We start from the raw sequence: 27,920 nt of genomic DNA, 5'->3' as shown, positions 1-27,920 counted from the left end.
CTTTGATGCATAGAAAGTACAAAAAACACAGCATTTATTTCAAATATAATGTCTTTTGTAACATTATAAATGTCTTTACTGTCACTTTTGATCTTTTTGCTGAACAAAAGTATTCTTTATTTTAAAAAAATCACACTGACTTCAAACTTTTGAACGGCAGTGTATATAGAGACTTATTCACATTTTGTGACCTTAGATAAGAAACAAACATTGGGTGGAAGGGAAACCACCGTCCCCAATTGCACCGTAAGACACAAAACAGAGCAAAAAGCGTCAGGTTGGCTGGAGGTGTGAGAAGCACAAAAGAGTGTGCAGGTGTTTAAATACATCGATCTCAAGTGTGAGGAGAGATAAGGTTGGAAACGCGCTCAGAATCACTCCCACACAGAAATGCATGTTAACACCCTGTTCTCATACTGTGCTGCTCGGCATTGCGTTTGTAAGAACAGAAGGAGGGATGTGTGTGATCTGAGGGACAGTACACGTCTCAAGGGAGTACAAGTTCAAATAACAAGCTTTGTTGAATGGGTGTGTAAAGAAGAACCGTTTTCGTGTATGCACTCATTCCATTAAAGCTCAATAGTGACCTTGGGAGAGAAAAAGAGAGGGTTTGTCTAATTCACTTCATGCTCGCTGTAACTCTTCATGCAGACGCACAGAACCACGACTCCTCCTCCACGCCAAGCCACGGGCTCTTGAGATCCAGTAAAGGGATCAAGCCAAGCCATGACTCTCCGTGGTCGCCATCCATTCCCAAATAGATTATCTCACATGCGTGTTGCTGAAAAAGCAGAAGTGCACTGCGGCCACGAGGCCTGCAGAAGGCGGGGAGTCTTTTCTGCCTGCGGTACGGAGAGCTGTCATTAGCTCCGTGCCCCCGGTGTAATCATCGGATGCTGTATACCGCGCCTCTACCAGGCTCGCCGTGTCTGTCACAGGAGTATCATTATGTTAGAAAAATGCTTTTTTGCCAGAAACCTTGTTTCATCTAGTTTGGGTGCGTGTAACACGCACGTTCTGCTTTATATTAGCTAAGAACAGGGCTGTAAACAAATGCAGGGCAGACTGGCGAGATGGATGCCGCTCGGCTCAGCTCTTCTGACTTCAAAGGCCAGTTCGAGCTTTGATGTTTCCCTAAAGGAAAACTGGGGCTGCAGCTCAGTGCTGCAAGCTTGTGAGTGTTTCAGAAATTATGAATTTGAAATTATGGGTGATTTCATGGGTTTGTGCCGATTTGATTTCTTTTAATCTGAAGGGGTGGTGTTGGCTTAAGTTTGGGGCACTTGACCAGAAGGTCGCTGGTTTAATCCCAGTAAGGAGGGACTCGCTTCTTCATTGTACCCTTGGGCAAGACATTTAACCCCAGATTGCTCCAGACAGATTGTCCCGGCTATTTAGTAAGTCGCTCCGGATAAGACTTCAGATAAAAGCATCTGCTAAAAGACTACTTACACACTTATGAATTTGCAAGGGGTTCATTCTTTTAAAGTCAAAGTGGAACGGCATTTACGATTGTACTTCTGTAATCTGACTTTTATGTGGTTTAATCATCAAGTAATAAGTAAGAGCATATTTTCATTACATCTTGAACACGACATTACTTAAAGGGATAGTTCACCCAAAAATTAAAATTCTGTGATTAATTACTCACCCTAATGTCGTTCCAAACCTGTAAGACCTTCGTTTTAACGATCTCCTTGCTACGTTTCTGAGCCTTGATTGTGTCTTGATCCTTGCTGTCTACGGGAGGGTCAGAGAGCTCTCGGAATGCATCAAAAATATCTTAATTTGTGTTCTGAAGATGAATGAAGGTCTTACAGGTTTGGAACGACATGAGGGTGAGTAATTAATGACAGAATTTTCATTTTTGGGTGAACCGTCCCTTTAAAAAATGCTTATATATATGCATACATTACAAAATTTTATGTTTGGTAATATTTTTTTTTAAAGAAAATGCAGTCCCACTTTATATTAGGTGGCCTTAACTACTATGTATTTATACATTTTTACATTTACAGATACAGTGCACTTATTATGTACATATATTGTATTTACATCTGTAATTAATTTCTGTGATTACACACATAATTACACTGTTGACCCATACCTTCCACCTTAACCCACCCTTAAACCTAGCCATACCACCAACCTGTCCCTAACCTTGCCCGTATCCCACCTCAATATCAGCAAAAGTGTTTTGCAAAACAATATTAACACAATAAGTGCTTGTACTAAAGTGGGACCGAATTAAGTCTCTTACCAAAATAAAGTAAAAACAGTATATAATATTGCAAAATATTATTACAATTTAAAAATTTAAAAGCAGTTTTCTATTTTAATATATTTTTAAATGTATTCTTTTTAATGCAAAGTTGAATTTTCAGCAGCCATTACTCTAGTCTTTAGTGTCACATGATCCACAGAATTCATTTCAATATTTCTTATTATTTATCAGCATTGAAAAAGATATTTCTGGAAATCATTATACATTTTTTGAGGATTCTTTGATGAATAGAACATTCAAAAGAACTTTTATAACATCTTTACTGTTGCATTTGATACATTTTTTAAATGTTTAAATTATATATATATTATATTATACATTTTACATATTTATATATACTGTATATTCTATGTGTGTGTGTGTGTGTGTGTGTGTGTTTTTAATCTGTAATATATACAATAAGAAAATACATTTCAACTTAGAATTCAAAAACATTGTCTTTTTGGTGTATTCGAGTCCCTGTATTTTTAAATTTTTGAATACATTAGTAGATTTGGACCAAAACACTGCATTTTGTCATTGACCCAAAAATGGTCCTTTTTGATTTCATATTGACTGCCGTCTGTGCATAGTCATAGTCATCTTGAAAGCTATGTCTGTTTTCTGTGTTCTTCTGGTTCACTGGAGTTGAGATGGAGTGAATGCGAGTCCTACAACAGGAACAGATCACATGATTGAAAGCTCTGGTAAGCAAACAGCAAGAGAGATAACTCACAACAGCGTTTGCGTGTCCTTTTACTCGGCCTCTTTGCATTTCAGGCAGCATCGAATGAGGTGAAGCTCTGTTCTTAGTTCTGGAGTTGCTTAACATCAAAGTCAACAGCTAAGGAAAAAGAGAATAGAAGAACTCTTACAATCAATTCATGCGAACAAAATCACTCTTAAGCTGAAGACAGTCTGGTTAAATGTCACATAGCGGCGGTCAAGTTAAAGAACCTCGGTTTTTCAAGGTCTTTTACTAAGCTGTTGCACATAGCTAAAAAAAGCATGAATGAAGGGGCGAAAGACTGAATGGAACCTCAGCCTGTGATGACAGAGATGGTAAATGAGGCGTGCACATCACTTACTGGCCCGAAAATGGTACTTTCTCTCCTTCACCCTTCGGAAAGCTGCTCATTATTATAATCTTGTTTTTAAAGGCTTTCGTTTCTGACAGAAGCCACTGTAATACGGTCTGTTCATTAGTGGTCATCTTAATAGTTTCCATGGTTTCTCATGTGATTCCTGCTGTAGTTGTACAGTCAGTAAGTCTGAGTGAAATAGGCTTATTTAAGCCTGCAGTTTTATTGGTGGATGGAGTGTTGTTGAGAACCAGAGGAGAGAAGAGAGTTTTAACGCTCACTTCTTCCTGTGTCTCTGCATTTATTATTAATCACCCCTGTGGAGATCCCCATGGTCATCCATCACCCTCTGGAATCACATTACCAAACAATGGATCTCCCTGCTACCGATGTGCTTGTGTACTGTACATGTGCACATGTGTGTGTGTGTGTGTGTGTGTGTGTGTGTGTGTAATCTCAGATGGCAGGCCCACTGACCCCCAGCAATCTGTTCACTGACCGTCTGATGCATTTTGCACACACAACTGGAAAGCACTTTCTCTATCTGGCAAGCTCTAATCTGATTGACTGGCTTTACACTACTTCCTGGAGAATGTGTTTACAGTGCTTTTTTAGTAGTATTTTTAAGTCAGGTTGATACATGAGCACAAACATTTGTCAGTTTAGCAGAATCAAATCTTTCAAAGTTTATTTTGAGACACTTTGTAGCAAGTTAAATACATATGAAAAAGAAAAAATGGTAACACTTTAGTTTAGTGACCAATTCTCACTATTAACAAGTTGCTTATTAGCATGCAAATTACTAGCATATTGGCTGTTTATTAGGTTTACTGCCTTTTTTCTTTGCTTGATTGTGTTCATGGGGTGCAATATAACATGTCTTCATGTTTCGTTTGTTAAAAAACGCCTTATTTTTCATATATTTCACCTTTATTGTAAGCCGCTTTCTCCTCTGTCATTTGAACGACCGGTTGACTTCCTGATTCTCTGAAACCACTCCCTCAGAAACAGGCAATGGGCTCAGATTGGTTTCAGTTGGGCCGGTGTGTTGTGATTGGCTAAACTGCGTACTGCACATTGTCCGGAAACTTCACGCCCATTACCTTCACGGGCGACAGTTGCATGTGCTCCGGTCAAATGTAAATAATGGTGTCAATATTGTCGTATCAGTTTGAGCCAGAATCAGACCCAGAAAGCGGTAATGAAGAGAGTCAAGCAGAACTTCCGCAAGCACGGCTCTTACAAAACGTTTCTGAATGGTAAGTTTTTATTTTTATTTTATTATTGAACTCGTGTAGTTTCTGGAAGCTGTCTTCTGTAAAATGCGCAGCACAGAGAGCTAAATTAGGATTGTGATTGTCAGGAACATAATCAAACATCAATTTTAACCATTGTTGACGAACTACAGCGTCTGTAGGGAGCCTGAACACAGAAGACCTGACAGCTGGGTGAAAACAACACCGTTTCGACGGCATGACTACAACTCTCCACTATAACTCTTCCTCTTCGACAAAGCCGCAGAACATGGCCTTGCCCCCTTTTTTGCATGTTCCGGAGGGAGGGGTTGATGTAAATTTATGGGTTTGTTACGTATGCAACCCGGGAAGTATCTAGTTGTAGTCCCATGTGAGTCGTTTTTGTAGGCATCAAACTTCCTGATTTTTAAAAGACGATATCTCTGCTTACGTTGAACTTTCAGCGCAGCAACTTTGCAGATACTGTTCATGCACCAACAGCAACATTACACACTATTTAAAATGAAAAAAGTGAAATCGCAATTAACCACCCCTTTAATAACTTATTCTGCATGACCATATTTTAGATCCCTTGATCCCTTAATTACCCCACACCTTAACTAAGAGGGATAGTTCACCCAAAAATGAAAATTAATCCCCATGATTTACTCATCCTCAAGGTGTATATCCTAGGTGTATATGACTTCCTTCTTTCAGAGAAATAGAAAATCAGAGTCATATTAAAAATTGTCCTGGCTTAGCTCCGAGCTTTATATTGGCAGTGAATGGGTGTTGAGATTTTGAAGTCCAATAAAGTGCATCCATCTATCATTAAAAGTACTCCACACGGCTCCGAGGGGTTAATAAAGGCCTTCTGAAGTGAATTGATGCGTTTGTGTAAGAAAAATATCCATACAGCATTTAAAACTTTATAAACTGTAATCTCTAGCTTCCGCTAACTGTTTTACTCGCGTTCCAGCAGATGATGTAAGACGTAGTCGTAGCGTAAGTGGTAAAAAGTGTCAAACGCGGAAGCATGGAGGAGAGAGCAAAACAAAACACAACGCACAAATTAGAAGTACAAAATGAGGATTTTTAAAGCAAAATGTCGGAGTATTTTAATATATGTAAAGAAGAGACTGGTTTTCCTTTGCTGTAAACAAAACTTGGTTCTTGTGAGATTAGCATATTCTCACCAGAGCTTACACTACGCCTACGTCATCCGATGGAAAGACACTCTCTGGTGAATGCGTGTATGACAGTTATAAGAGGCTTGAGATTACAGTTTATAAAGTTTTGAATATGGATATTTTTCTTACACAGATGCATCAATTCACTACAGAAGGCCGTTATTAACCCTCCAGAGCTGTTTGGAGTACTTTTTATGGTGGATGGATGGATGCACTTTATTGGACTTTAAAATCTCAACACCAATTCACTGCCATTATAAAACCTGGAAGAGCCAGGACATTTTTTAAAATAACTCCAATTGTATTTGTCTGAAAAAGGAAAGTCATATACACCTAGGATGGCTTGTGGGTGAGTAAATCATAGGGTAATTTTGATTTTTGGGTGCTCCCTAACCACCCTACTAACTATTAATAATCAGCAAATTAGAAATGTATTCAGGAAAAAGTTGTAGTTAATAGTGAGAATTGGTCCCTGAACTAAAGTGTGACTGAATATATATATATATACAGTGGGGCAAAAAAGTATTTAGTCAGCCACCAATTGTGCAAGTTCTCCCACTTAAAAAGATGAGAGAGGCCTGTAATTTTCATCATAGGTATACCTCAACTATGAGAGACAAAATGAGAAGCTAAATTACTATTATTATTATTATTATTATTATTATATAATTATTGAGTATTATGATTAAAAATAATTATGATGATTATGATTATTTTTATAGATTAAAAAATATCTTTTTAATATTATTGTATAATCATTAAAAAATCTTTTCAATATTAGTGTTAATCATTTTTTTAAAAACATGTAAATAAACAATTTTTAGGAGCTTGTTTGTAGGCCATCCTGTAAGTTAACACCACCTTTATTCCTTCAACAAAAACTCAATATGATTTTTTGATTATTGAAGAATATAAGCTCTGTGACCAACAAAAGTTTGATTCTTTCATGTTTTGGTTATCATAATAAACTTTATAAATGAACAGGAACATGACTTCTATTAAATACAGTCGCCATAAGTAAAAAGCTAAACGTAGGCTTAACGAACTACACCACGGTCATATGCCTTCAACTTCACCTCCATCAAGCTTCTGACAACTCTTTAGTCTTTATTTAAAAACACTTTTCCTGAAAGTGTGAGTCAGAAATTCTAAACATAATGGGTCTGCAAAAGCAGACTAGTAAGTAGATGAGTTTTCCTGTTCAGTATAACTGCTAACTTGTTTCCGGGTTTTGGCCTACAGAAAACACTCTAGTAAATGTACACACAACACGACAAATTCTCTGGATGGTTAAAATGTCAGTCAGACTATCTCTTCCTTCATAAGTGCGCAGTTTTTGGCTATAATAAAATGCATTGTAGACCAGACATTGTATACCGTTTGTCTACGTGAGACTGTGTGTGTGTGTTTCCTTTGCCAATCAGAAGTGAGGGACTTCCAAGAGTACATGCGCTTGTATGTGCACACACACAATTAAACAAAGGCATACAGCCTTACAGGAAAATACCCAAACCCACCCTCACTTGCATGCAGTGTTACAGGATAAACACACTTCATCTTGCCTTCCCTCACGATTGCGCCGTCTGATGCCTCGTCTCACACATAGTCACAAAATTCTCCACATTTCTTGCCAGTTCTGTCCCTGTCTTCTCCACAGAATATCCCCACACTCTTTAGGCTCATTGTGTGAAGTGGAAGAGATGTGTGGGTTTGAGTTCTGTGCCTCAGAGAGACATAGAGTCTATATAATATACCCCAGCTCTTCCAGAGCAGCATACTGTACAGATGGCCTCCCCACAGGAGCTGGAACATGTCCCCGAAAACACTGGATCAGCACTAAATGTGTGTGTATTGCATATTCACATATGTGTGTTCACTGAAACAGACTGCTATGTGTGTGGATACGGTTTTGCCGACATTGTTGGTACCAAATGTCTCTACAGGCAGTGTTTTCTTCATAATTCTTTTGGGGTTTTTACACATCAAAGACTTCACTTGACACAACAATAAAATTTTACTATAAGTCATTTCCATTTTACGTGCAGTATTGACAGCTTCTTTGTGTATTGTTGCTTACAAACTAGCCAGTAGATACCAAAGCAGAACCATTCTGCGTCTTTAAACAAAACAAAATAGTTGTTTTGTTCCTGAATCGGTGTCAGTTGAAGAACATTTTTCAGCTTTCAAATTTTGTAATTTTTTTGTGGCTCTTTAATGTGTCGTGACAGATCACTGTAGCACCTCAGTTCAAGTGGCACGTGAACCAATCATCTCCTCCTCTTTACTAGTTATACCACAAAATAAACATGAATGAACATCAGAAGGTATCTTGTTTCAACTGTGGAAAGGCATCAATACATACCATTTTTCAATTTCAAGTCCACCAACGTTAATCTACTCTTCTGTCTGGTCTGTTTGTCAGAATTTACGGTAAAATTTACGGTGAAAAACCGACAGCTGTGGTCGCCGAGATTCTACCGTAAAAAATACAGTAACAACATTTTAGGTTTTACGGTTTTAACTTAAATTTACAGTTAAATACCGTAATTTTATTAACTGATATAATGTTAATATACCAACCTATTAAAGTACTGAAATCTGTTTTGTACCTTAGAAATACACTGATAACCACCAAATGCAGGTGGTGATGAGAAAGTCACACGATGAACCAAAGCCCATCACAAGCAGCTTTTAAATAATAATATATATATAGTAGGTGCACAGTGTCATTCACACAAGCAATAAACACCATCGTGGTGAGACTCATTAAACTGAAATATGCAATAAACATTCATTTAACAACATTAGATGTAACATACTGTACAACCCTAATAAACATAACTGATAAGAAAAAACTAAGAAGAAACTAGTTATTTCAAAGAAAAAACATCAAATTCAAACTAAATTTGAAATGCAACGCAGGGAATTCTGGGAACGTCAGTTTACGTTTTTCCCTGTAAATTTTCCAGGAATTTACCGTTAACCATTTAATAGGTTTTTACTGTAGCATTTTCACAGTTTTTTACCGTTAAAATCACGGTCATTTTTTACAGTGTATGATTGGTCAGATTGCCTGTCAATCAGACTCCTAGCAAAGGGTGAATTGACCCTTCACAAAGACCCAGCCTCCTTAGTTACTGTTGCTATCTCCGACAAACAATGCCACTCTCACATTACACATCATGTTCTTACGCAGTAAAAAAATACATCGTGGAGCAAAGAGGAAACTGACAACACACCGACAGAGAAGACAGAGCAGGTTACTTCTGTCATAAAACAAGGTCTCAGGACTCTCAGCCTTTAAATTTGGTCATTTTTAAGGAAATTCAAACAAAAAATACCATTTTGTGGCTCTGTAATGTGTGACAGATCACTGTATTGCCTCAGTTCAAACACGTGAACCGATCGTCTTTTCATATGTACTTAAAGCACGAAATAAACATGAATAAACATCAGAACCTATTTTATTTCCTATTTTGTTTAAATCCATCAAAGTGAATCTGCTCTACTACTGGGGAGATCTTTTTTCCATATGCAAAATTCACAACTAATTTTGTAATAAATTTATTTGTTCATTTAACTTTTGTGAGTACCTTTAACCTTTCCATATGTGGACAAGCAGTCTGTTTCGTGATTGTGCTGTATTGTTGAACTTAAAACAGCATAACTTTTTAGTATCCTGTTCCAAATTCAGCCTGTGTTTTTGATTCACTAAAAAGAAACCACCATAAACCATGTTTGTGAATCAGACAGCAGTGATTGCCGCCAGCGAGGACAACTCGATAAAAAGATGTTTCTTGCCAGTATATCTTTTAATTGCCTCGCATTCAATAAACATTCACATAAGGCTAACATAATTTTTTTTTGCCATGGCCCTGTAAATGCTGTTGCTGTTGACAAGGAAACACTTCTCACAAGGACAGTAAACCTGAAAACACATATTGTAGGGACCAGCCAAGTGTTTAGCTGTAAGCATTAGAAATGGTATCAGTGTAAAAATAATAGAAGTCAAAGTAGAATGTATACAGTAATTGAATGATAGTGTTAGGATTAAATAGTATATTTTGTCATGAGGTTTTATTAAGGTCGTGTTCCTCTGCATGCAGATATTTTAGACGGGGTGTTCATTTGAAGTGCATACTGCTAGTGTGCATCTGCATTTCTATGTGTGTTTTGCCCTAAGGAAGCCTGTTCCCTCTCATCCACTGAGCTTTAATTTGTGTGAGAGATAAGAGTCTGCCCAAGAAAGTGGGAGCTGTGAGGGTGTGTGTGAGCTGCAGATAGTCGTCCAACTCTCCATCTCAAAGCAGCTTTAACGCTTGAATCTTTCCTGCTCTAGCCCGAAACCAACAGCAAGTGACACTTTTAACATTACCCAGCCTGTAAAATATTACTTCAAATGGATGCCTGTGCTATAGCGCTATGGAGAAGTTGAATATGATAAGAGCTTTTACAGCATATCTCCAACAATTTGTCCTTGGCACATTTGTAATCGGATTCATCTAGTCTCTTTTTTCAGTAATGGCAAACATTCCTCACAGATTGCCTGTAGCATTCAGGCAGGAAATTTGCTTAATTAAAAGCCTTTTCTCCTGAGGACGGCAGCAACTCTGGTGTCTAATCAAGAAAGATGCAGTATAGTTTGATATTGTACAGTATCTTTCAGTCACGTCCTTTCATAGCCTTCATAAAGCACAACCTTCACCATTCTAATAGCACTGACTGCAATATTTTTCCTATTCAGGCTTTACGAAGCTTTTGTTCACTGTTAATTGACATACTGCAAGTAGCCAGGAGTGTTTTGTGAATAGGCGGTCTGCACCTCCTGACCCTGAAGTTTCCTCCGTCAGTGTTCTCCAGGCTCTCTGTTAGATCCAGCGATAGTGAAAAGAAAGCACCTGGCAGATCACCAAAAGAAATCACATTTTCCAAATGAGCCACTGAAGAATAATTCATTTTGTATTGTTTGCAGCACGCCAGCACCCCTGCGCTCCAACAGACAATACAACTTCATTCTAATCCAAACATACGCTCACATAAACACAGATTGAAAGCTAATCCATCTCACTTGAATACTGTAAAGTGGACACTGGGCCAATTAAAGGAATAGTTCACCCAAAAATGTAAATTTGATGAAAAAGTACTCACCCTTTGGCCATCCAAGATGTAGATGAATTTGTTTCTTCATTAGAGGCAATATATCACTTGCTCACCAATGGAACATCTGCAGTGAATGGGTGCCGTGAGAATGAGAGAACGAAAACATCACAATAAACCACACGACTGAAGCTTGACTTAAGATGTTTTTTAAAGTCGTCTATGCAAAATATTGCTTACTCCTGTGAAAAGGTCTTCTTGTCTGATTCAGGTGAGAAATATGCACAATCAAGCACAGTTCAAAACAGTTGTCAAAACAAATATGTTGGTGGATTTTAATGTGAGAGGACGACAGGAGATGGACTTTCTTGGATTATGGACCAAAGATTCACTTTAAACACGAACTCAGCTCTGCTTGTGCTGTGAGTTATCATGCATTTGGGAACAAAACATCACCAAACATCTTCCCAAACTTGTAATGAGAAACTCTTATAAACTGCCTGTTGTCAACAAAAGAGAAGCATAATGGGCTCCCTGTGGTTTTGTTTAACATTTGGAAATGAATAACATGTAACAGCCATATTTATTCGTACTGCAATTTAACCATTGTACAGTAAAAAAATAAAATAAAAAATTATATATATTTTTTTTGTTAGTAATAGTAATATTAAATAGTAATATTTCTTATATTGTTTTGATGTTATTTTTTATTAATTAAAGAATATTAATATTTTATTTAGTAGGAATATATAAAATCACAGTTTTGTCCTACAAACAATCCAATGGAAGCCCATTTCCACCACTGAATAAAAAAATAAAATAAGGTAATTGTTACTTTTTATCACACAGTTTTGCCTTTTTTTCTCACAGTTGCATGATACACATTTACAATCTGACTTTTTTCTCAGAATTCTGAGATATAAATGCACAATTGCAAGAAAAAAAAGTCAGAATGTCCAGTTTATAACTCACAGTTCTGACTTTATAACTTTCAATTGTGAGTTTATATCGTGCAATTCTGAAAAAAAGTGAGATTGTCCCGTTTATATCTCACAGTTCTGACTTTGTAACTTGCAATTGCGAGTTTATATATAAATAAATTTAGATAAAACATTTAAAAAAAGGGAATTGCAACATTTATTCAGTTGTGGAAATGGGCTTCCATACTAGCTATACAAACCTGATGTTTTTGTTGTTTTTCAGATGAATCACAATTACATTTTATCCCCAAATCATGTAGCCCTACTTCAAAATATCTTCTGGATCTTCTCAGAATATCTTCTGGAATGACATGAGGCACAGTTTATGACAAAATTATAATTTCTTGGTGAACTATCCCTTTAAATATTTAAATATAAAATTTTGTCCTGCACTGCTGCCTGCATGTAAAATGTTTTGCTTCACTCTGCTTCATGAATTACAAAGGATTGAGACCAGCAAAACATAAATCCAAACCTCAGCCAACATTTAAACCTCGCCATATCATCGTCTTCCAGAAAGAAAAAGGACTAAATCGCTTGATGTTCTTGCTAAATGTTCTCCTTGCGAGCACATGCCAAAGCCTCAAACCATGCAATCCTTTCATTTTGGCCCAGCATAGCGATTGCCTTTCTTTTTCCAAGTCAAGGCATTATGGGTATCTTAGCTTGGCAGCTCAGTTTTATGTGTGCTTGTCACCTGTGGCTCTATATTTTTAGAATTTTGACAAGACGCATACAGAGTGAGCCCGTGTTGTTTAACAGTTGTTGTATGTTTGGTTGTAGCGGGTTTGGATGGAGCACTGTGTGTGTTGTGGTTTTGGACTTTGAGCTTGTGTTTGGTTGTGAGTGTGTAGGCAGGGAGGAAATGCTGACTAGCCCAGTAAAGTGCTGACAGTAAAAGAGACAGTGCCTGAAATAAGACATGGATCCATAGAGACCAGCACGTATTCAGGGAAGAGAAGAAAACACACTTTTGATTTATGCATTCAAAGACACCGTTTTACTAAACCAAAACGACTGCTACTATTTTCCAGTCTATCTTTCTTATTTGATCTACTTCTGCCTTTACACAAGATCACACATTTACTCATTCTGAACTTTCACACACTTTCCAGGGCTGTATAATGTTATTCTCAACTCAGACACACATACACACAATGTGTGTGCCATTGCTTACGATACTGTGTGGGGTTTTTTGTAGTCTTTCCATGAATGATCAGAGGTTCAGGTACTTTTTTGGATGAGGAAATGCTAATGCGTCACGGTCTGGTGTATTTCTCACAAATGCTGGTGATTATGAAATGACTGTCTTTGTCTTATTGCCAAATTTCTGTTTATGGGTTTGTGTAGTTACTGTCAGGCCTATTTTACGTACTAATATTGATTCTCTAGAAGCCTGTCTGGCTAGACTGTGAAAGCACTGAGAGGAACTGATTTATTCCTGAAAATCCTGTTTTATTTATTTATTTATTTTACTATTGATGCTTTCAAGCTTCTGTATTTGGACTTCGAAAAATGATTCGGGTGAATAATTTAATGAGCTCTTTGACAGATTTTATACTGTTTACTGTGGGATCAGTATTCATAAATAATAAATTAATGCTTAGGGCTGCCAATCAATTTAAAAATGAATTTCATGATATGCTGGATGTTCATGTGCAATTATTCATATATCAACTGATAAACATTGCCTTCAGAATTAAGATAATTTAATTGATGAGTAAACAAGAAGTTATTGACAATGTTTAAGCAAAATGCAGTTTTTAGCAGCAATTTAGTGCATTTAAAATATATTAACTTCTGTCAAGCATGACAAAAGATAAAAAACATAATGCTTTAAATGTCCTTTAAAGTAAAAATCTTATTTTAACATTATTACAAAGTACACTTACGTGTGTTAAGAAACTGTCATGAAAGTGTGCTCTCTCTAAGTACATTTATGTGGCCTTTAATTTAATAATATTATATAAATATTTAAATGTTGAGGCACTTTTTTTCACAAGGGATAGTCCACAGCTGTCCAGTCTGTGCCATTTTTGTTGGTCTGTGTTCATATGCATCATATGGGTATTTAAAACGCATCAAGACCCCTGCAAACAGTTTTTGGATCTAAAAATATGTCCTGTGTGAATGGCTCCTTACTCACTCAGTGTGGTTTTTAGTTGCAGCTGGACCTGTGCTGACTGCAGAATTCCCAAATCCATGCTCTGCACTGGTACTTCAAACTTAATTTTGCTAAAAAATGTACATAACTTGCATACAGTTCAAGAGGGCATGATTAAATATGTTAATTTCTTATCTCATTTTTTAAAAGTAATTTTCTGCACTCAATTAACATGTTAAATTAACAGCAATTGAGTTATTTGCATTAAAATATTGTGTCAAGGTGTTCTTCTGTCTTCTCTTGGAGTACAGGGCCGCTATTCTGATTAGTATCCATAATATATGCAAATGAACCTGCATATCCAGACTGTCTGTTCAACAGCCATACTGAACCCCGCCAGGCTCTGACTTGCTTACTTTAAGTGCTGCTTCACCATTCATTTATTGCACCCTATTTGAAGAGTATTTACCATAATGTTATTTGAAGTTAGAATGAGACAACTGGAACACCGAAATTTCCAACTAATTTACAAACTATACAGAATGGAGCTGTATTTGGGTGTAGCGTGTCAATGGCATCTTATCTCATATCTCAAATTTACTCCCCTTCAGGCCATCCAAGATGTAGACGAGGTGCTTTCTTAATCAGAACAGATATGGAGAAGGTTATCATTGCTTCACTTGCTCACCAGTGGATCCTTTGCAGTGAATGGGTGCCGTCAGAATGAGAGTCCAGACAGCTGCTAAAAACATCACAATAATCCATAAATAATCCATATGTGTCCAGTCCGTCAGTTTTCATTTGTTTTCACTTCAAACTGTTTTAGGCTAAAATATGAGTTGTCTATTCATAATATCGCTTTCGGCAGTGAAAAAGTTGTCTCATCTGAATTAGGACAGAAATATGCACAGATCAAGCACCATTTCAAGAGAGAACAGTTCGAAACAGTTCGAAACAAATATGTTGGTGGATTTTGATGTGAGAGGACAACAGGGGACTTTTTTTAACTGGAGGACGTGTTATTAGTACGGATGATGGATTCATATTTTGGCCAGAAGTGATGGTTTAAAGTTAAAATGCAATAATGATTTTAATTTCTTACAAACACACATATTTTCACTTCATAAGATAATAATTGATGGACTAAAGTCATGTGAATTATGTGTGGATTACTGCGTTTGTGTTTGGGCTCTCATTCTGACGGCACCCATTCACTGCAGAGGTGAGCAAGTGATGCAATTGTAAATTTCTCCAAATTTGTTCCAGTGAAGAAACAAACTCATGCACGTCTTGAATAACCTGAGGGTGTGTAAATTGTCAGCACATTTTCATTTTTGGATGAACTATTCCTTTAATATGTGAAACTGTGAAAAAGATTATCGCTCCATTTCATCTTCCCAAGTTCAAAAACAGCTAGATATTTAAATATGCAATTAATTGTGATTCATTTGATTAATTTATCTGCATGTATTGTTATTATTAAATAATTGATTGACAGCCCGTGGTTCTTAAATTTAAAAAACATTTGCTGCTTCATGGTGAAAGGTGTCTGTGTGTGTATTTTACTTGTACAAGTGTGTAACACGAACACATTTGTATATTTATTGTCCTTGAGCAGGGTAACTAAATGAAAGAAGTGTTAAAACATGTACACCCCTGAGGGGATTGTACGGGAAGGATTATGTTGTCAGCCATGCGCATTACACACCACAGCTTACAGAACAACTTAACATTTATGTAACAATATAATAACCTTGGATCACAGCCACTCTCTAACCTGACAGTAAATATCATAGACCGTGTTAAGTGAGAACAAACTGACAAGAGATGGTTATTCACATGTTCGTAGCACATGACATCCTCACATTGTTTTATTATCTTTTCCTTTTTTTGTAGATCCTGAAGATTATCAGCCACCGATATGGAAATCATACTGTAAGTATCTGAATGTGTTTTTTAACATTATACATGTACTGATTTACATCATTTGAATGTAGAAAACTAGATCCAGTTGACAGACTTCACACTATACTGCAAAAACAGCCAGAATAACATACACTCAACTGAAGAAATACAATAATCTGGGCTTCAAACAGAAGATTGTTGCATCATGGGAAATGGTCTGGCACAGAGAAAGTGGACAGGAGCAATTCTAGAGCACTTTTTGCCAAAGGTCTCCTTGGCTAGTAATCATTATCTCAAATTTTTGTAGCCCATCCCACGATTCAACTCATTTTCCCTCGCAATCACTCCCACTGTGCAGTATTTTTAGAGCAGGCCCCGTCCTTGTCATTCTGGTGGACGTTGTCCAGAACCCACTGCTTGTTCTGAGCTTCTTTGACAAAAACTTGGCATCGCTGTCAGATGCCTTCCTGCTTCCTGCGAGGAAAAATCTGAGAAGTGAGGCCAGGCTCTGTCTGTGCTCGGACTGCGGCGGCCAATTGCTGCTCTCTGTGATGAGCAGCTTTTAATGAAGTCATCAAGAGAAGGTCACGTCCATGTCGAGCTGAAGTATCCCCGCACATCTGCTGCTGTTTTTGAGCCGGCATTGATAATTTCACTAGTGCTGCTCTCTTCACACTGATCTAAATGCCATTATAAACTTTTTCTTTATTACAGAACTAATTGGTTGAGATTGATAATATACTGCCTAGTCCTCTAGTCAATATGCTTTCATGATACATTTTTTTTCTAATACATTTTGTAATTACAAACGTTATCAGCAATGCAATTTGGGTTCAAATGTTTAATTGAAAAATGTACATAAATTTTCTTAATTTTCTTAAAGATTTTCCTCAAACCTTGAATGCACAACTTAATCATAAATGTATTTTTCAATGTAAAAATTATATAGATATGAACTGTATAGAAATATAGTCATAAATTATTAATGAATAAATATTTTGTTTTAGAGAAGTCATCCCACATTTTACAACCTGAACTAATCCCGCCTTGTCATTAAAAAATGTAATTAGTGATAATTAAAGAGACTTCTGGGTCTGCAGGGTGCCTCTCTATAGTGTAATTTTAGATTTTTTTTAATTTTTGTTTTTTTCCTGCATGTTTGTCGCACCACATGACTGTTTTGGTGGAAAAAACTTTGTCATATAATAAGTATTTTTTTCTACACATTATTAATAAAGATGCCAAACTACTTAATCATGTTTTCTTTACAAGAATTTCATTCTTGTTCTGAATTTTTTTTTCATTATTGTGATATCAGCACAGTTGTATCAACAAGACTTCTTGTTATTCTTTATGCCTCCGCCCTCCAATAATATCAAAAGTATTTGAATGCTGAATTTTAAAACATGTTCATCATAAAAGAGATTGATTTGCATTTTAATGTATTTCTGGAAAGAAAATTGAATGCACATCAGAAATCCAAATATTTCTAATTCATTCATTTATTTTTAATTTAATTTGTTCTGTTTTACTGTGTTCAAACACATAAAAATCATTGAAACCCTCTGTGGGTGCAGAGAGAGATGGAGGTGCACTTTAGCACCTTTATTTATTTGTATAGTGTCAAATTTACACTACAAAGGTGGCACAGAAGCGCTTCTCAAGTGGCATTTAGGCCCTAGGTGTTTTAACACAGACTATTTAATGCTGCTCAGAGGTGGCTTAAATGCATTTACACAGCAGTTAGCCTACAGCTGTATACTTGATACTGGGCTGAGGTGGGACTGAGCAGGCATAATTTAGTCTGGCTTTTATGCAGCATTGCGCATTTACGCTGAATTTTGTGCCCAGAGCAGCATTAACTCAGCTGTGGAAAGATGCCTTTAGGAGATGGAGGTGTATTTCCATTTTAGTGACGTACCCCATGGCTCCAAATTCAAAGTCCCCATTTTTATCATTGTGAATGAAGTAACTCGCTATCAAAGGAATGTTGTTTGAACTGACTGCAAATTGACCTTGCCTGTGCAAGCTGATTATTTGGGAGAGGATAACCTGAGGAATTCCTGGTATTAACCTCCATTCTCTGTACTACATTTTCAAACAAACAGGCACAATCAAAACATCAGAGCTTTACCCCCCCTTAAGCTGAACACTGGCCCTTCATGTACGCCATTCCCATATTGACCAACTGTTGGTGTTGATTTATCTGTTTGCCTTATGCGCAGTGTTCATTTTTCAATAGCTTTACCAATATTACCCAATACACTTTTATAATGTGTTGTAGCTTAGTCTGACAGCGGTGATAGTGGGTGTGTGTCCTCAAGCTCAGACCAAATGGATTAATGTCTAACAGAGAATGCTGTGTTTTGACATGCTCTATATATACCAGTATCTTACCACAGCAGTATAAAGATTAGAGGTAAAATAAACTGTAAAATGTTTCCTGTTGGGTTGCTGCTCATGGTGAAAGATTCAATATCAATTTATTGATATATCAACTTATATTACAACTTATATTCATATTAGTTAAAAAAAATAAAACAGCAAAAATATTTTACTTTTTGCTCATCAGTGTACCAGCTACAGCAGGAAGCACCAAGACCAAAGAGGATCACATGTCCTCAGGAGGTAAGTACAGGAAAATGTGTGTAAACACTCTCAAGGTTTATCAAACATGACTCATATTGATTCAGTCTGCATATCTTTTACTAAACACTGGAGCAGATGTCTCCATGTTCACAAAATCCTGTTAGAAAAGACTCTCCTGTCACCAGTAAGACAAAGTAATTTGTGTTGAAAACTGTATTTCTCTCTAACATGCAGATGGAGAGCAGACCCAAATACTATGGAAGAGAGTGAGTGTCTAACTTTATTATTGGTGTTTTGGAAGCAAAGCATCAATACTACTATTACTTTGGTATCCATCTGGTTAATTTTTACCCCATTATTCAAAAATGTGTGTGAAATTTACAGTGACTTAGCAGAATTTATTATTTAAGAGCGTTATGAGGGGTGTTGCACATTGATTTTGTGTAATGATGTGCATGAGGGTGCAAATATGAAATAGTGTATGAGGTAGAGAGAACAAGACAATGATTTATGGTGTGTCAGTTGAGTGAGAATGTGTGTGCATGAGATGTGTGTGTGTGTGTGTGTGTGTATATGTGTATCAGGGTAAATGTTGGTGTCTGTGTACAGGTTCCATGGTCTGATTTCTAGAGAGCGTGCAGATGAACTGCTGGCTGGTACAGAAGGTGCTTACCTCATCAGAGAGAGTCAGAGACAACCAGGAACATATACACTTGCTTTGAGGTACACATCATCTATTCTTCTATCCTGCTTAGGGAATGTTTATTATTGTTATTACCGTTGAAAACAGTTGTGCTGCCCAATACTTTTGTGAAAACCATGATACATTTTTATTTAATTTTTTTATGAATAGAAGGTTCAAAAGAATTTGAAATAAATACTAAAGAGCTGAAATAGGAGTCTTTTGTAACAATGTCACTTTTGACCATTTTAATACATCCATGTCGAATAAAAGTATTAATTTCTTTAAAAATCCATTTATTATATTATATTATAAAATACTTTTTTAACAATGTACAGTAACATTATAATATAATCATTATAATATTATATAATACTGTATAATAGTATATGGTAATATAATATGAATACTGCTTGTCTATCACTCAGATTTGGTGGCCAGACTCTGAACTACCGACTCTTTTATGATGGAAAGCACTTTGTGGGAGAGAAACGTTTTGAGTCAGTTCACGATCTGGTTACAGACGGCCTCATTACTCTCTATATTGAGACAAAGGCAGCAGAATACATCGCCAAGATGACCACAAACCCCATCTATCAGCATCTGGGCTACACCTCTCTCCTGAGGGACAAAATCACTCACCGTCTCAACCGGACCCGCTCTGAACCCAAAAAAGTTACTTTCCAGCAGGATGAAAAGGTGAGGGGCGTACCTCTTCATATTATTCATAATGTTCTTAACACGTTACTAAAGTTACAGCCTACAGTGTGAGCAATGTATGATCATATAATATACTGCATAATCAGTAGACATTGTAATAAAACCATAGTAACGTATGCCAAATAATGGTGATAAAACAATTTATTGCAGTTTTTGTTGAAATCAGTCATAAAAATGTTCAGTTTTTTGTCAAGTCCCACAGGGCTTCGTTTTAGGACCTTTGTTGTTTTTTATTGTATATGTTGTTGGCTTATCAGGAAAATTGGGATAAATTTGGTTGTTTTTTAACGTTATTGCTAATTTCAGCACTCTGACTAACTAACAGTAATTCTGTAAAGTCTGTTTTAGTTCCTTTATTTGAGCCATATTTGGTATTTGAGATTATATTTATCTGCAGAATTCAGAAAGAGAGTTCATCTTAAATTCTCATTTTTGTCTCTTCACACAGTGAAAACAGGACATAGGTACTGGCACTGCTTCATTATGCGCCCATAAATGTAATCAGGATTTTATTATAGTAATAGTAAACACAACCAACCCAAATCATGGTGTCAGACACCATTCTTTCACAAATCATTATTAGAATGGTGTTTAGATAAAAATAAGAAGGATCATTTCTTTGCGTGCATTTGAAAGATTAGAAGAGTGTGAGAGTGTTCAGTGTCATGGTGTGCATCTTTGATGAAAGATAATGCCATGAATGTGTTGTCTCCTCTCTCATTTATCAGACGCACTGTCTGGTTCACTGACGGGAGAGTTTTATCAAATCAGTCAGGTCTACCGTTACCTCTTTATGAATTCTGTTGCCTCACTCTTGAGGTGAAATGGCTCTTCTTGAGAGCTCCATGAAATAAACATAAGCGATGATCAAACATTTGTGAATTAGTCAAAGGAAGTGTAGTTTGTTTATCACCCAGAGTCATGTTTGCATAGGGCATACTTGTTTTTGTTGTAGACACCAGACAGATAATTTTTAATGTGACTCAGTTGGCTAAGCATTCAAATTAATATAAATGAACTCAATACACCTTTTTTAAAATGTTATCTTACTGTTTTGAACACAATTTCCACTAGGGGGCAGCCTCAACAAGCTGTCAAACTGTAAATATAGATTTGTACACTTCAAAAGATCTGCTTTGTGCAGCCAAGTATTCACTTCATCAAATTTTCTTCCTCTTATATCTCACACACTGTGATGCAAATTTAATGTAGAAAGAACATCAATTAAAACCATAAGCTTTTTCTCAGCAGTCCACCCTGCTACAAACAACACTTTTGCTTTAAAATTTAAAAGCCATAAAATTTAAAATGCACATTACATTTTGATTGTCTGTTTATTCTGAATATCGTGTGTACTGTACAGTCATTCTGTATTGTGCGCCTCTAGAAATACAAATAAATCGTCACAGTCATTTTGCTGAGACCAGCAGAAATCCAAAGTTTTCTTTGATCTGGTCTCACAGTGCACATAACGTTCTGGAACATTTCCCTCAGCCTAATCCGGACAGCATTTTACATCTGGCACAATGAAGATAAAATGACAAACTCACCAATGAATCTGCCTTTTTGGTATTCTCTGACTAATCCTGTGATTCATGATAATAACTGTGCAGTTATCACTTTAGTATTGCCTGTAATATATTGCTGCATTGTTACATTGTGGCTGCAATTCTTGCACACTTACTAGATTAATTCCACTATAAACATCTTTTACAGTAGTATTTTTAGTATTTACTAATATTTTGAATACAATTTTTATATTTTAAATTTTAGTTTAAAGTTTAGCAGTTTTGTTATGTTTCTGTTATTTTTATTAGTTTTTAATAGCGTTATTATTTGTGCTGTCAAACACAAATAATCGTGATTAATCGCTTGACAACACTAGTTGTTATTATTATTAATTTTAGTCTCAATCAGTTTAGTATTTCAATTTATTTTCAGTTATTTTTTTTAAAGAGTTTCAGTTATTATTTATATTTTATTTTAGATTTGTTTCAATTAACAAGGGCAATTTTTAATAGTTTTAGTTAAATAACAATCAGTTCTGGTCTTTATGATCTACCATTGTGTTTTAATGATGTAAATTGTTATAGATCTATATTTATGATAATTGACTCAGCCTGGAAGGTTTAGCTAATCATCATCATCATCATCATCATCATCATCAACAACCTAACAATCAAATTATTAAGGTAATTTTGTCTCTTTTGAGATTTTACAGTGACCTTACACACCTTGAAATCACTTTTACGTCACTGTCTTGATTCACAGTACTTGTGTCTGAGCATTTGCCGGTCACATTTAGGGACCAGAATTGGGTGTGTTTTTCTATGATGGCAGTCTTCTTGTGTGATAATCTGAATGAAGCGCTCACCTTGCCTGTCTGGTCACCTGCGCAGCTCAGAGTTCACATGGCTCTCTTCCTCTAATAACAGTAATCGCTTAAGTGTTCTGCTGGCCTGGCAAGTTCCAACTAAAACCACTCGCTGCTGATGGATTGGAGTTATTAGAATTAGCGCTGAGCTTTGTGGTGATTTATCATCGTTGTTTACATTATATTTCAGCACTGCAGCTTTTAAACTGAAGGATTGGAATAATCAGTTTTTTACTTTCCTGTAGTTATCTTGTACATAAGTCATAATAATGTTGCATTCTTTGCTTGGCCAGTTTGACAAAATGCAATTTTTGTCCTTCTTTTTTTTTTTTAAATGTTCTGCTGTGCAGACAGTGATAGACAGTATTTTGAATGAATTGAATAGTGTATTAAATGAATATAGCACATTTCCCTCTGTGTGTATCACATAGGGATGTGGTTTTGTACTGTACACACTTTCTGTGCCCTAGTTCTGTCTGTCTCCTCAGCTGCGGGGGTCTCTTCTGTCAATACAGTGGTCTCTAAAAAGAGACTAGGCTTTATTGTCTCTCTTTTGTGTTTCACTTTGTGCCTCTTTCTTTAGGAGACAAGAAGCCATCTGCCTTAGGACAAAAAGTGCAAGTCTTGCTCATGCACTCACACTGTCTGTGCGCCCCGTCTCCCTCTTCCCTTTTATCACTCTATGTAACTCCCCAACGTCTCTCTTTTGAGTGTATAGCTTAAAAGTGTGACTCTAAGTCACTGTTTTTACTTTAGTGTTGGTATTGCAGTTTAGGTTATCTAAACTGGATGTTGGTCCTCTAAGCAGTTTGAATTAGTGATAATATAGTTTACATTTTGCAACAATGCATGCAATTAAGCAGTTGAGATATGCAATATATCGCCCTACATGAGTATACTGTATGTACTGTATGCAGGCAAAAGTGGGGCACACTGTACTTGCATACAGTTGAAGAGTTCAGATGCAAAAACCTGTAAGTGTCATCTGAAATTTTCATCTAAAATGAGCATTTTTATCAGGCTGCTATGTTTAGGTTCAGTAATTTTACTCTAATAGCAATATATAGGTCCTTTTCTATGCAATTAAAGTTAAATTACTGAACATAAATATAGGAGCCTGACAAAAATGCTCATTTTAGAAGAACATTTCTGATGGCATTTAGAGGCTTTTGCATCTGAACTCTTCAATTTTAGTAATATTGTAGCTCTCATATACTACTAGCTTTCTAAAGCTGTTCATGACCTTGTGAAAAAAGTGCTTTTAAATGTATTAAATATGTGCTTGTAGTGTAGATAATATAATATTAATGAAATAAAAGGGCACTTTGGTATACACACACTATCATGACTGTTTCTACTATATTTAAATACATGACAAGTAATTCAAATTACATTAAAGTATTTTTTAGTTTACTGTAAATGATTGTCATTACTTTCCGAAAAACATGTAGAAGACAATAGAATTATGAAATTACATATAAAGATTAGTCCTACTTATTTGGGTCAAAAAATATATCGTTTTGAAGTATATTATTTCTATAAAAAATCTAAAAGTATTTCTAAGAGTATGCTAAAGTGTACTTATTATTTTGCAGGGGATGTCAGGATGTCATTTTGTAGGCTAACCAGCTAATTTTCCATGGGATTTTTATTATAGTGGTTTTCTGTGCATGATTCTGTGCTTAACATTACCTGAAGAGACTTGTTTGGTTTAACAACATAAATTATACATAGCCATGTCTCAAACATGAATTTTGAAACTGTTGTGTGCTTTAAAAAGTGTGTCTGTCATTCACATCTTCATAAACCTTATTTTACTCATAAGCCAAAGACTACTATTGTAAAACACTTTCAGAGATAATGCTTTCCTCATATATGTTAATAAAACTCTTTGGTTTTAGGACTACAAACCAAAAAGCGCTATATTGATTATATAAATTGCCATTGTATCAGCCATCAGCTGCTTTGTGCCCTAGATATGGGCATCAGCTTTGAAAAACCCATATTAGTCAACCAGTAGAACACATGTTAACTGCCCTGTACCCCCAGGACACAAAAATGTGTGTCACTGTGGAGGTCAGCAGCAATAAAAACCACACCAGTGCTTTTTTAGCAATACTCATACTCTGAGTCAACACAACCCTGACAGTCTTCCACTCACCTCCGCCTGACTTTTCTGGGAAATCAGGTACATCACGTCTTTGAATATCCTGAATATGTGAGCTGTGGCCAGGTTGTTTTTCTTCCTCTTCAGCATTCTTTCTTTTTTACTTGTCACAGCTCCATTATTCTTTCCTAATCTCATCATTTTGTTAATTGATGTAATCATGCAAATGACCGGCCACCCATTCTGGTCTGTCAGTTCTGCTGTATCTGTGAGGTTAGGAAGTCTCGTGTGTGTTCTACAGGATGCTTCAGCAAATACCCAGACAGTGTTGCTGGATTCGGCATCAGCCTCCTGCTGAGAGGGGTCATGGTCCCCCAGCCTGGACATGAGTCTTGGTTTTGGTGCAACAGCAGAAATCCTTATTTACACCTGGTAGCATCCATATTGGATGGTCCAATGATAAGGGCTGGTGGTCCTGTAAGACATGTTGCATTTCACTCCTAGTACATTCTTAAAAAATAAAGGTTCCAAAAACCATTTATGGTTACCCAAATAACCTTTCAGTGATCATTTCTTAAAAGAAACATGATATTCATGGTGTGAAGGACATCTTAATGATCTTAAGAAGCCTTTTCCACAATAAAGAACCTTTTGTGCAGTGGAAAGTGTTCTTAAAGGTTCTTCATGGAACCATCAATGCCAATAAAGAACCTTTATTCTTAAGAGTATAGTAAAGTTTTGTTCATTTCTTTTAAAGACAAATGTAACCTGTAAAGTTACTACTCCTGTTTTACCACAGTGGATGATACAGGTACTGTACGTAGGCAGTAATTCAAAGTATACACTGTAGTTAACCCAAAAATAAAAAAAATATGCCATTATTTACTTAAATAAATATATTTTGGTGGTATATTTACAAATATAATGAGGTATATTTTCAGTCTTTCTACATAAAAAAAAAAAAAAATTAAAATAAAGTCTAATTCTGTGTGTTACTTGCCATTTTTTTTTTAATTATTTGAGAAATTCACTAAAAATTGTTTCAGAAGAAATCCTACACCAAATTCTTTTCAGTGTGCTTTCAAATGTGGTTTGTATGGAGACCCTTAAGGGACATGGTGATGGAAAAAAATATGAGAGAGGAGGAAAAATTATATTTCAATGCTTTTGTGTTCTCTTGCAAAAGTATGCATTCCCCCGAGAAACTTGTTGCTCACTTTCAAAACTTTTAAGATGGAAATAATAAAATCAACTTGTTCCTTTAGGGGCTCTGTAGGAGATCTAGATCACAAAATACTTTGCGCCCTGTTTACATCTGTATTTCTAGATATCCTCTTTTGATTGGATTACCCGAAATAGATCATAAGACCAGGTTTAAACGGGGTCTAAGTAAGTCTGAATCCTGAAACAAGTAATTCCGGCACTATAGGATTATCCTGTGATGCAGGATTACAACTATAAATCTGCTTCAATCCTGGCCCGTTTTGTAACAGAAGTAACAATCAGAAGTTTAGAGACAGAGAGAGGTCTAAAAGGCTAAACCGCATAAAACCTCTCAGTGCTAGATCTGAAAAGACCTTTTTTAAAAAAAAAAAAAAAAGAGAGCCTACTCTTCTCAGAGGAGATCTCTGATTTTATTGCTTATAAAGCCGAGTTCTTGGCTTTGAGCCGCAGGATTATCCGTTCTCAAGGCAAACTGCGGTGGAATCGTGTCTGGAAGCGCTGTGTTCTGGATTCCATTGATCCCACTGCAGAAACCTGCTGAGACGTATCTACAAGACTGACACAATCACTCCTTCTCCCTCTCTCTCGCATTGCCATTCTCTCGGAGTGCTGAATGTATGCTATTGTGTGAGACACACTCCTGCCCCCAGGCAGCCCACCCACCATACCTCCCACCCCCAGCCCTGCCCATGCAGGACCAGGCTGTCCCCCTTCTCATTTGACCCAGATCACCAAGGAGTGGAGGACTGACTCAGTTCCTGCTTTTATCCTCCATTCCACTTTATTCTCATCTTCCTCTATAGAGGAAATGCAGGCTCTTCCGAGGCCCAGGGCCCAGGTTGTTGGCACTAAGGGGTCAGCAAAAGGTGAATTAGCCCCTCACAAAGCCAAGCAGAAGGATCGTAAGCACCAGGAGCTGTTGGCGTTAGCTCTGGGGGTGAATCTGGGCAGTAAGGGTGCCCTCCTCTGGAAGCCTCTAAAGATTTTGGCTTGTTCACAGATCAGCCCGTCACCACTGAGCCGCCGGACCACAATCAAGGACGGACCGGAGAAACACTGCAATTATGAGAAGATCCACAACTTTAAGGTGGGTGCTGGTTGTGTTTTGTTCATATCATGTTGGAATTATGATATTATGATATATAAATCATAATAGAATGATTTCTGAAGGATCATGTGACACTGAAGACTGGAATAATGACTGCTGAAAATTCAGCTTTACCATCATAGGTGTAAATTACATTTTGAAATATATTAAAATAATAAGCTGTTATTTTAAATTGTAATAACATTTCACAATAATACTGTATTTTTGCACGAATAAATGCAGCTTTGGTGAGTATAAATGTTCATCTCATCATAAACTCCTTATTGACATCATACAAAAGAACCAAACTGGCTGCATCTTCAACAGGTGAAGGAAGTTGGTTAACTATCTTTTGACTTATTTTAATTTTAAATGCTATTTTATTAGATAGTCTCACTATATCTCTTCATTGTGATTATTTTGACATGACATCAATTTTAATGTAAACATAAATGTTTTGTGCAAAATTATCAGTTATTTTAGTCAACTATCTATACTAAATGTTGATATATTGGGCATACTGAAGATATTTTGTGCATGTATTTGTTTGGAATTTCTCAGTTGCTTAGATTGAATCGTTATTTTTATTTTTTTTTCAAAACCACCAAAATTTGAAATGTTGGTTGTGGTCCTAACAAAGTCAGTCTCTTCTATGTTTGGCATCAGCATGAGATTTTTCAGATGTTTACTAATGTCTCATTCACATGTTTATGTGCTGACTGCATTTAAATGCACGGTACACATACTGTGAGCCTCGTATCAATAAGCGTAAATCTATCATATGAGCCTAATTGCCTAGGCTTTTAATCCATTAACAGCGCTATTGACTGATAGGATTGATCGCACAAATCAATAACCTCTCGCTGCCGAGCTGCTGAATGGCCTCTCCCATTTCATGCCTTTTCAGCTTCTGAAAAATGACTGAGGCTGAGAATCAGCACAGTGTACCGTCATCTGACTTCCTTTTTTAACCCCAAAAGAGCAAAACAAAGCAATCATCTGACTTCAGTGTGTCGCTTGGAAGTTTCCTTATATGATCTTCCTCATGATGTCACCAGCGGTCATAAGAGCATCGTGGATTATTCATTATTACCTCCCTCATGAGAGTTCTTACAGAGGCTGTGTTCCAAAACCTTGTGAGCGCACTCAGTATGTAGCATTTTAAGATATCATTAGTGTGTTCCCGATGCCAAGGCAATGTAATTTATGCTGGCTCATGAGATTTTGTTTTGGCCAAATGTATCAGTCAAAAAGCGTAATAAATATTTTGATACTAAAAGT

The 27,920-nt window shown here is 36.5% G+C and overlaps 1 protein-coding gene across 1 annotated transcript in view; it reads left to right on the top strand.

Moving 5' to 3' along the window:
* chn2 (chimerin 2) overlaps positions 1–27,920 on the top strand; it is a 48,123-nt gene that overhangs the window by 3,874 nt on the left and 16,329 nt on the right. The window contains exons 3-8 of the mRNA XM_058746232.1: positions 15,848–15,886; positions 18,429–18,484; positions 18,680–18,711; positions 19,055–19,168; positions 19,556–19,826; positions 26,553–26,639. Coding sequence (XP_058602215.1) covers positions 15,848–15,886; positions 18,429–18,484; positions 18,680–18,711; positions 19,055–19,168; positions 19,556–19,826; positions 26,553–26,639 — 599 coding nt within the window. The remainder of the gene's footprint in view (positions 1–15,847; positions 15,887–18,428; positions 18,485–18,679; positions 18,712–19,054; positions 19,169–19,555; positions 19,827–26,552; positions 26,640–27,920) is intronic.

This window comes from Onychostoma macrolepis, chromosome 16, assembly GCF_012432095.1.
Source record: "Onychostoma macrolepis isolate SWU-2019 chromosome 16, ASM1243209v1, whole genome shotgun sequence".
NCBI lineage: Eukaryota > Metazoa > Chordata > Actinopteri > Cypriniformes > Cyprinidae > Onychostoma > Onychostoma macrolepis.
Note: the sequence above shows the minus strand (reverse complement) of the source record. Positions and strands in the feature narration are given on the sequence as shown.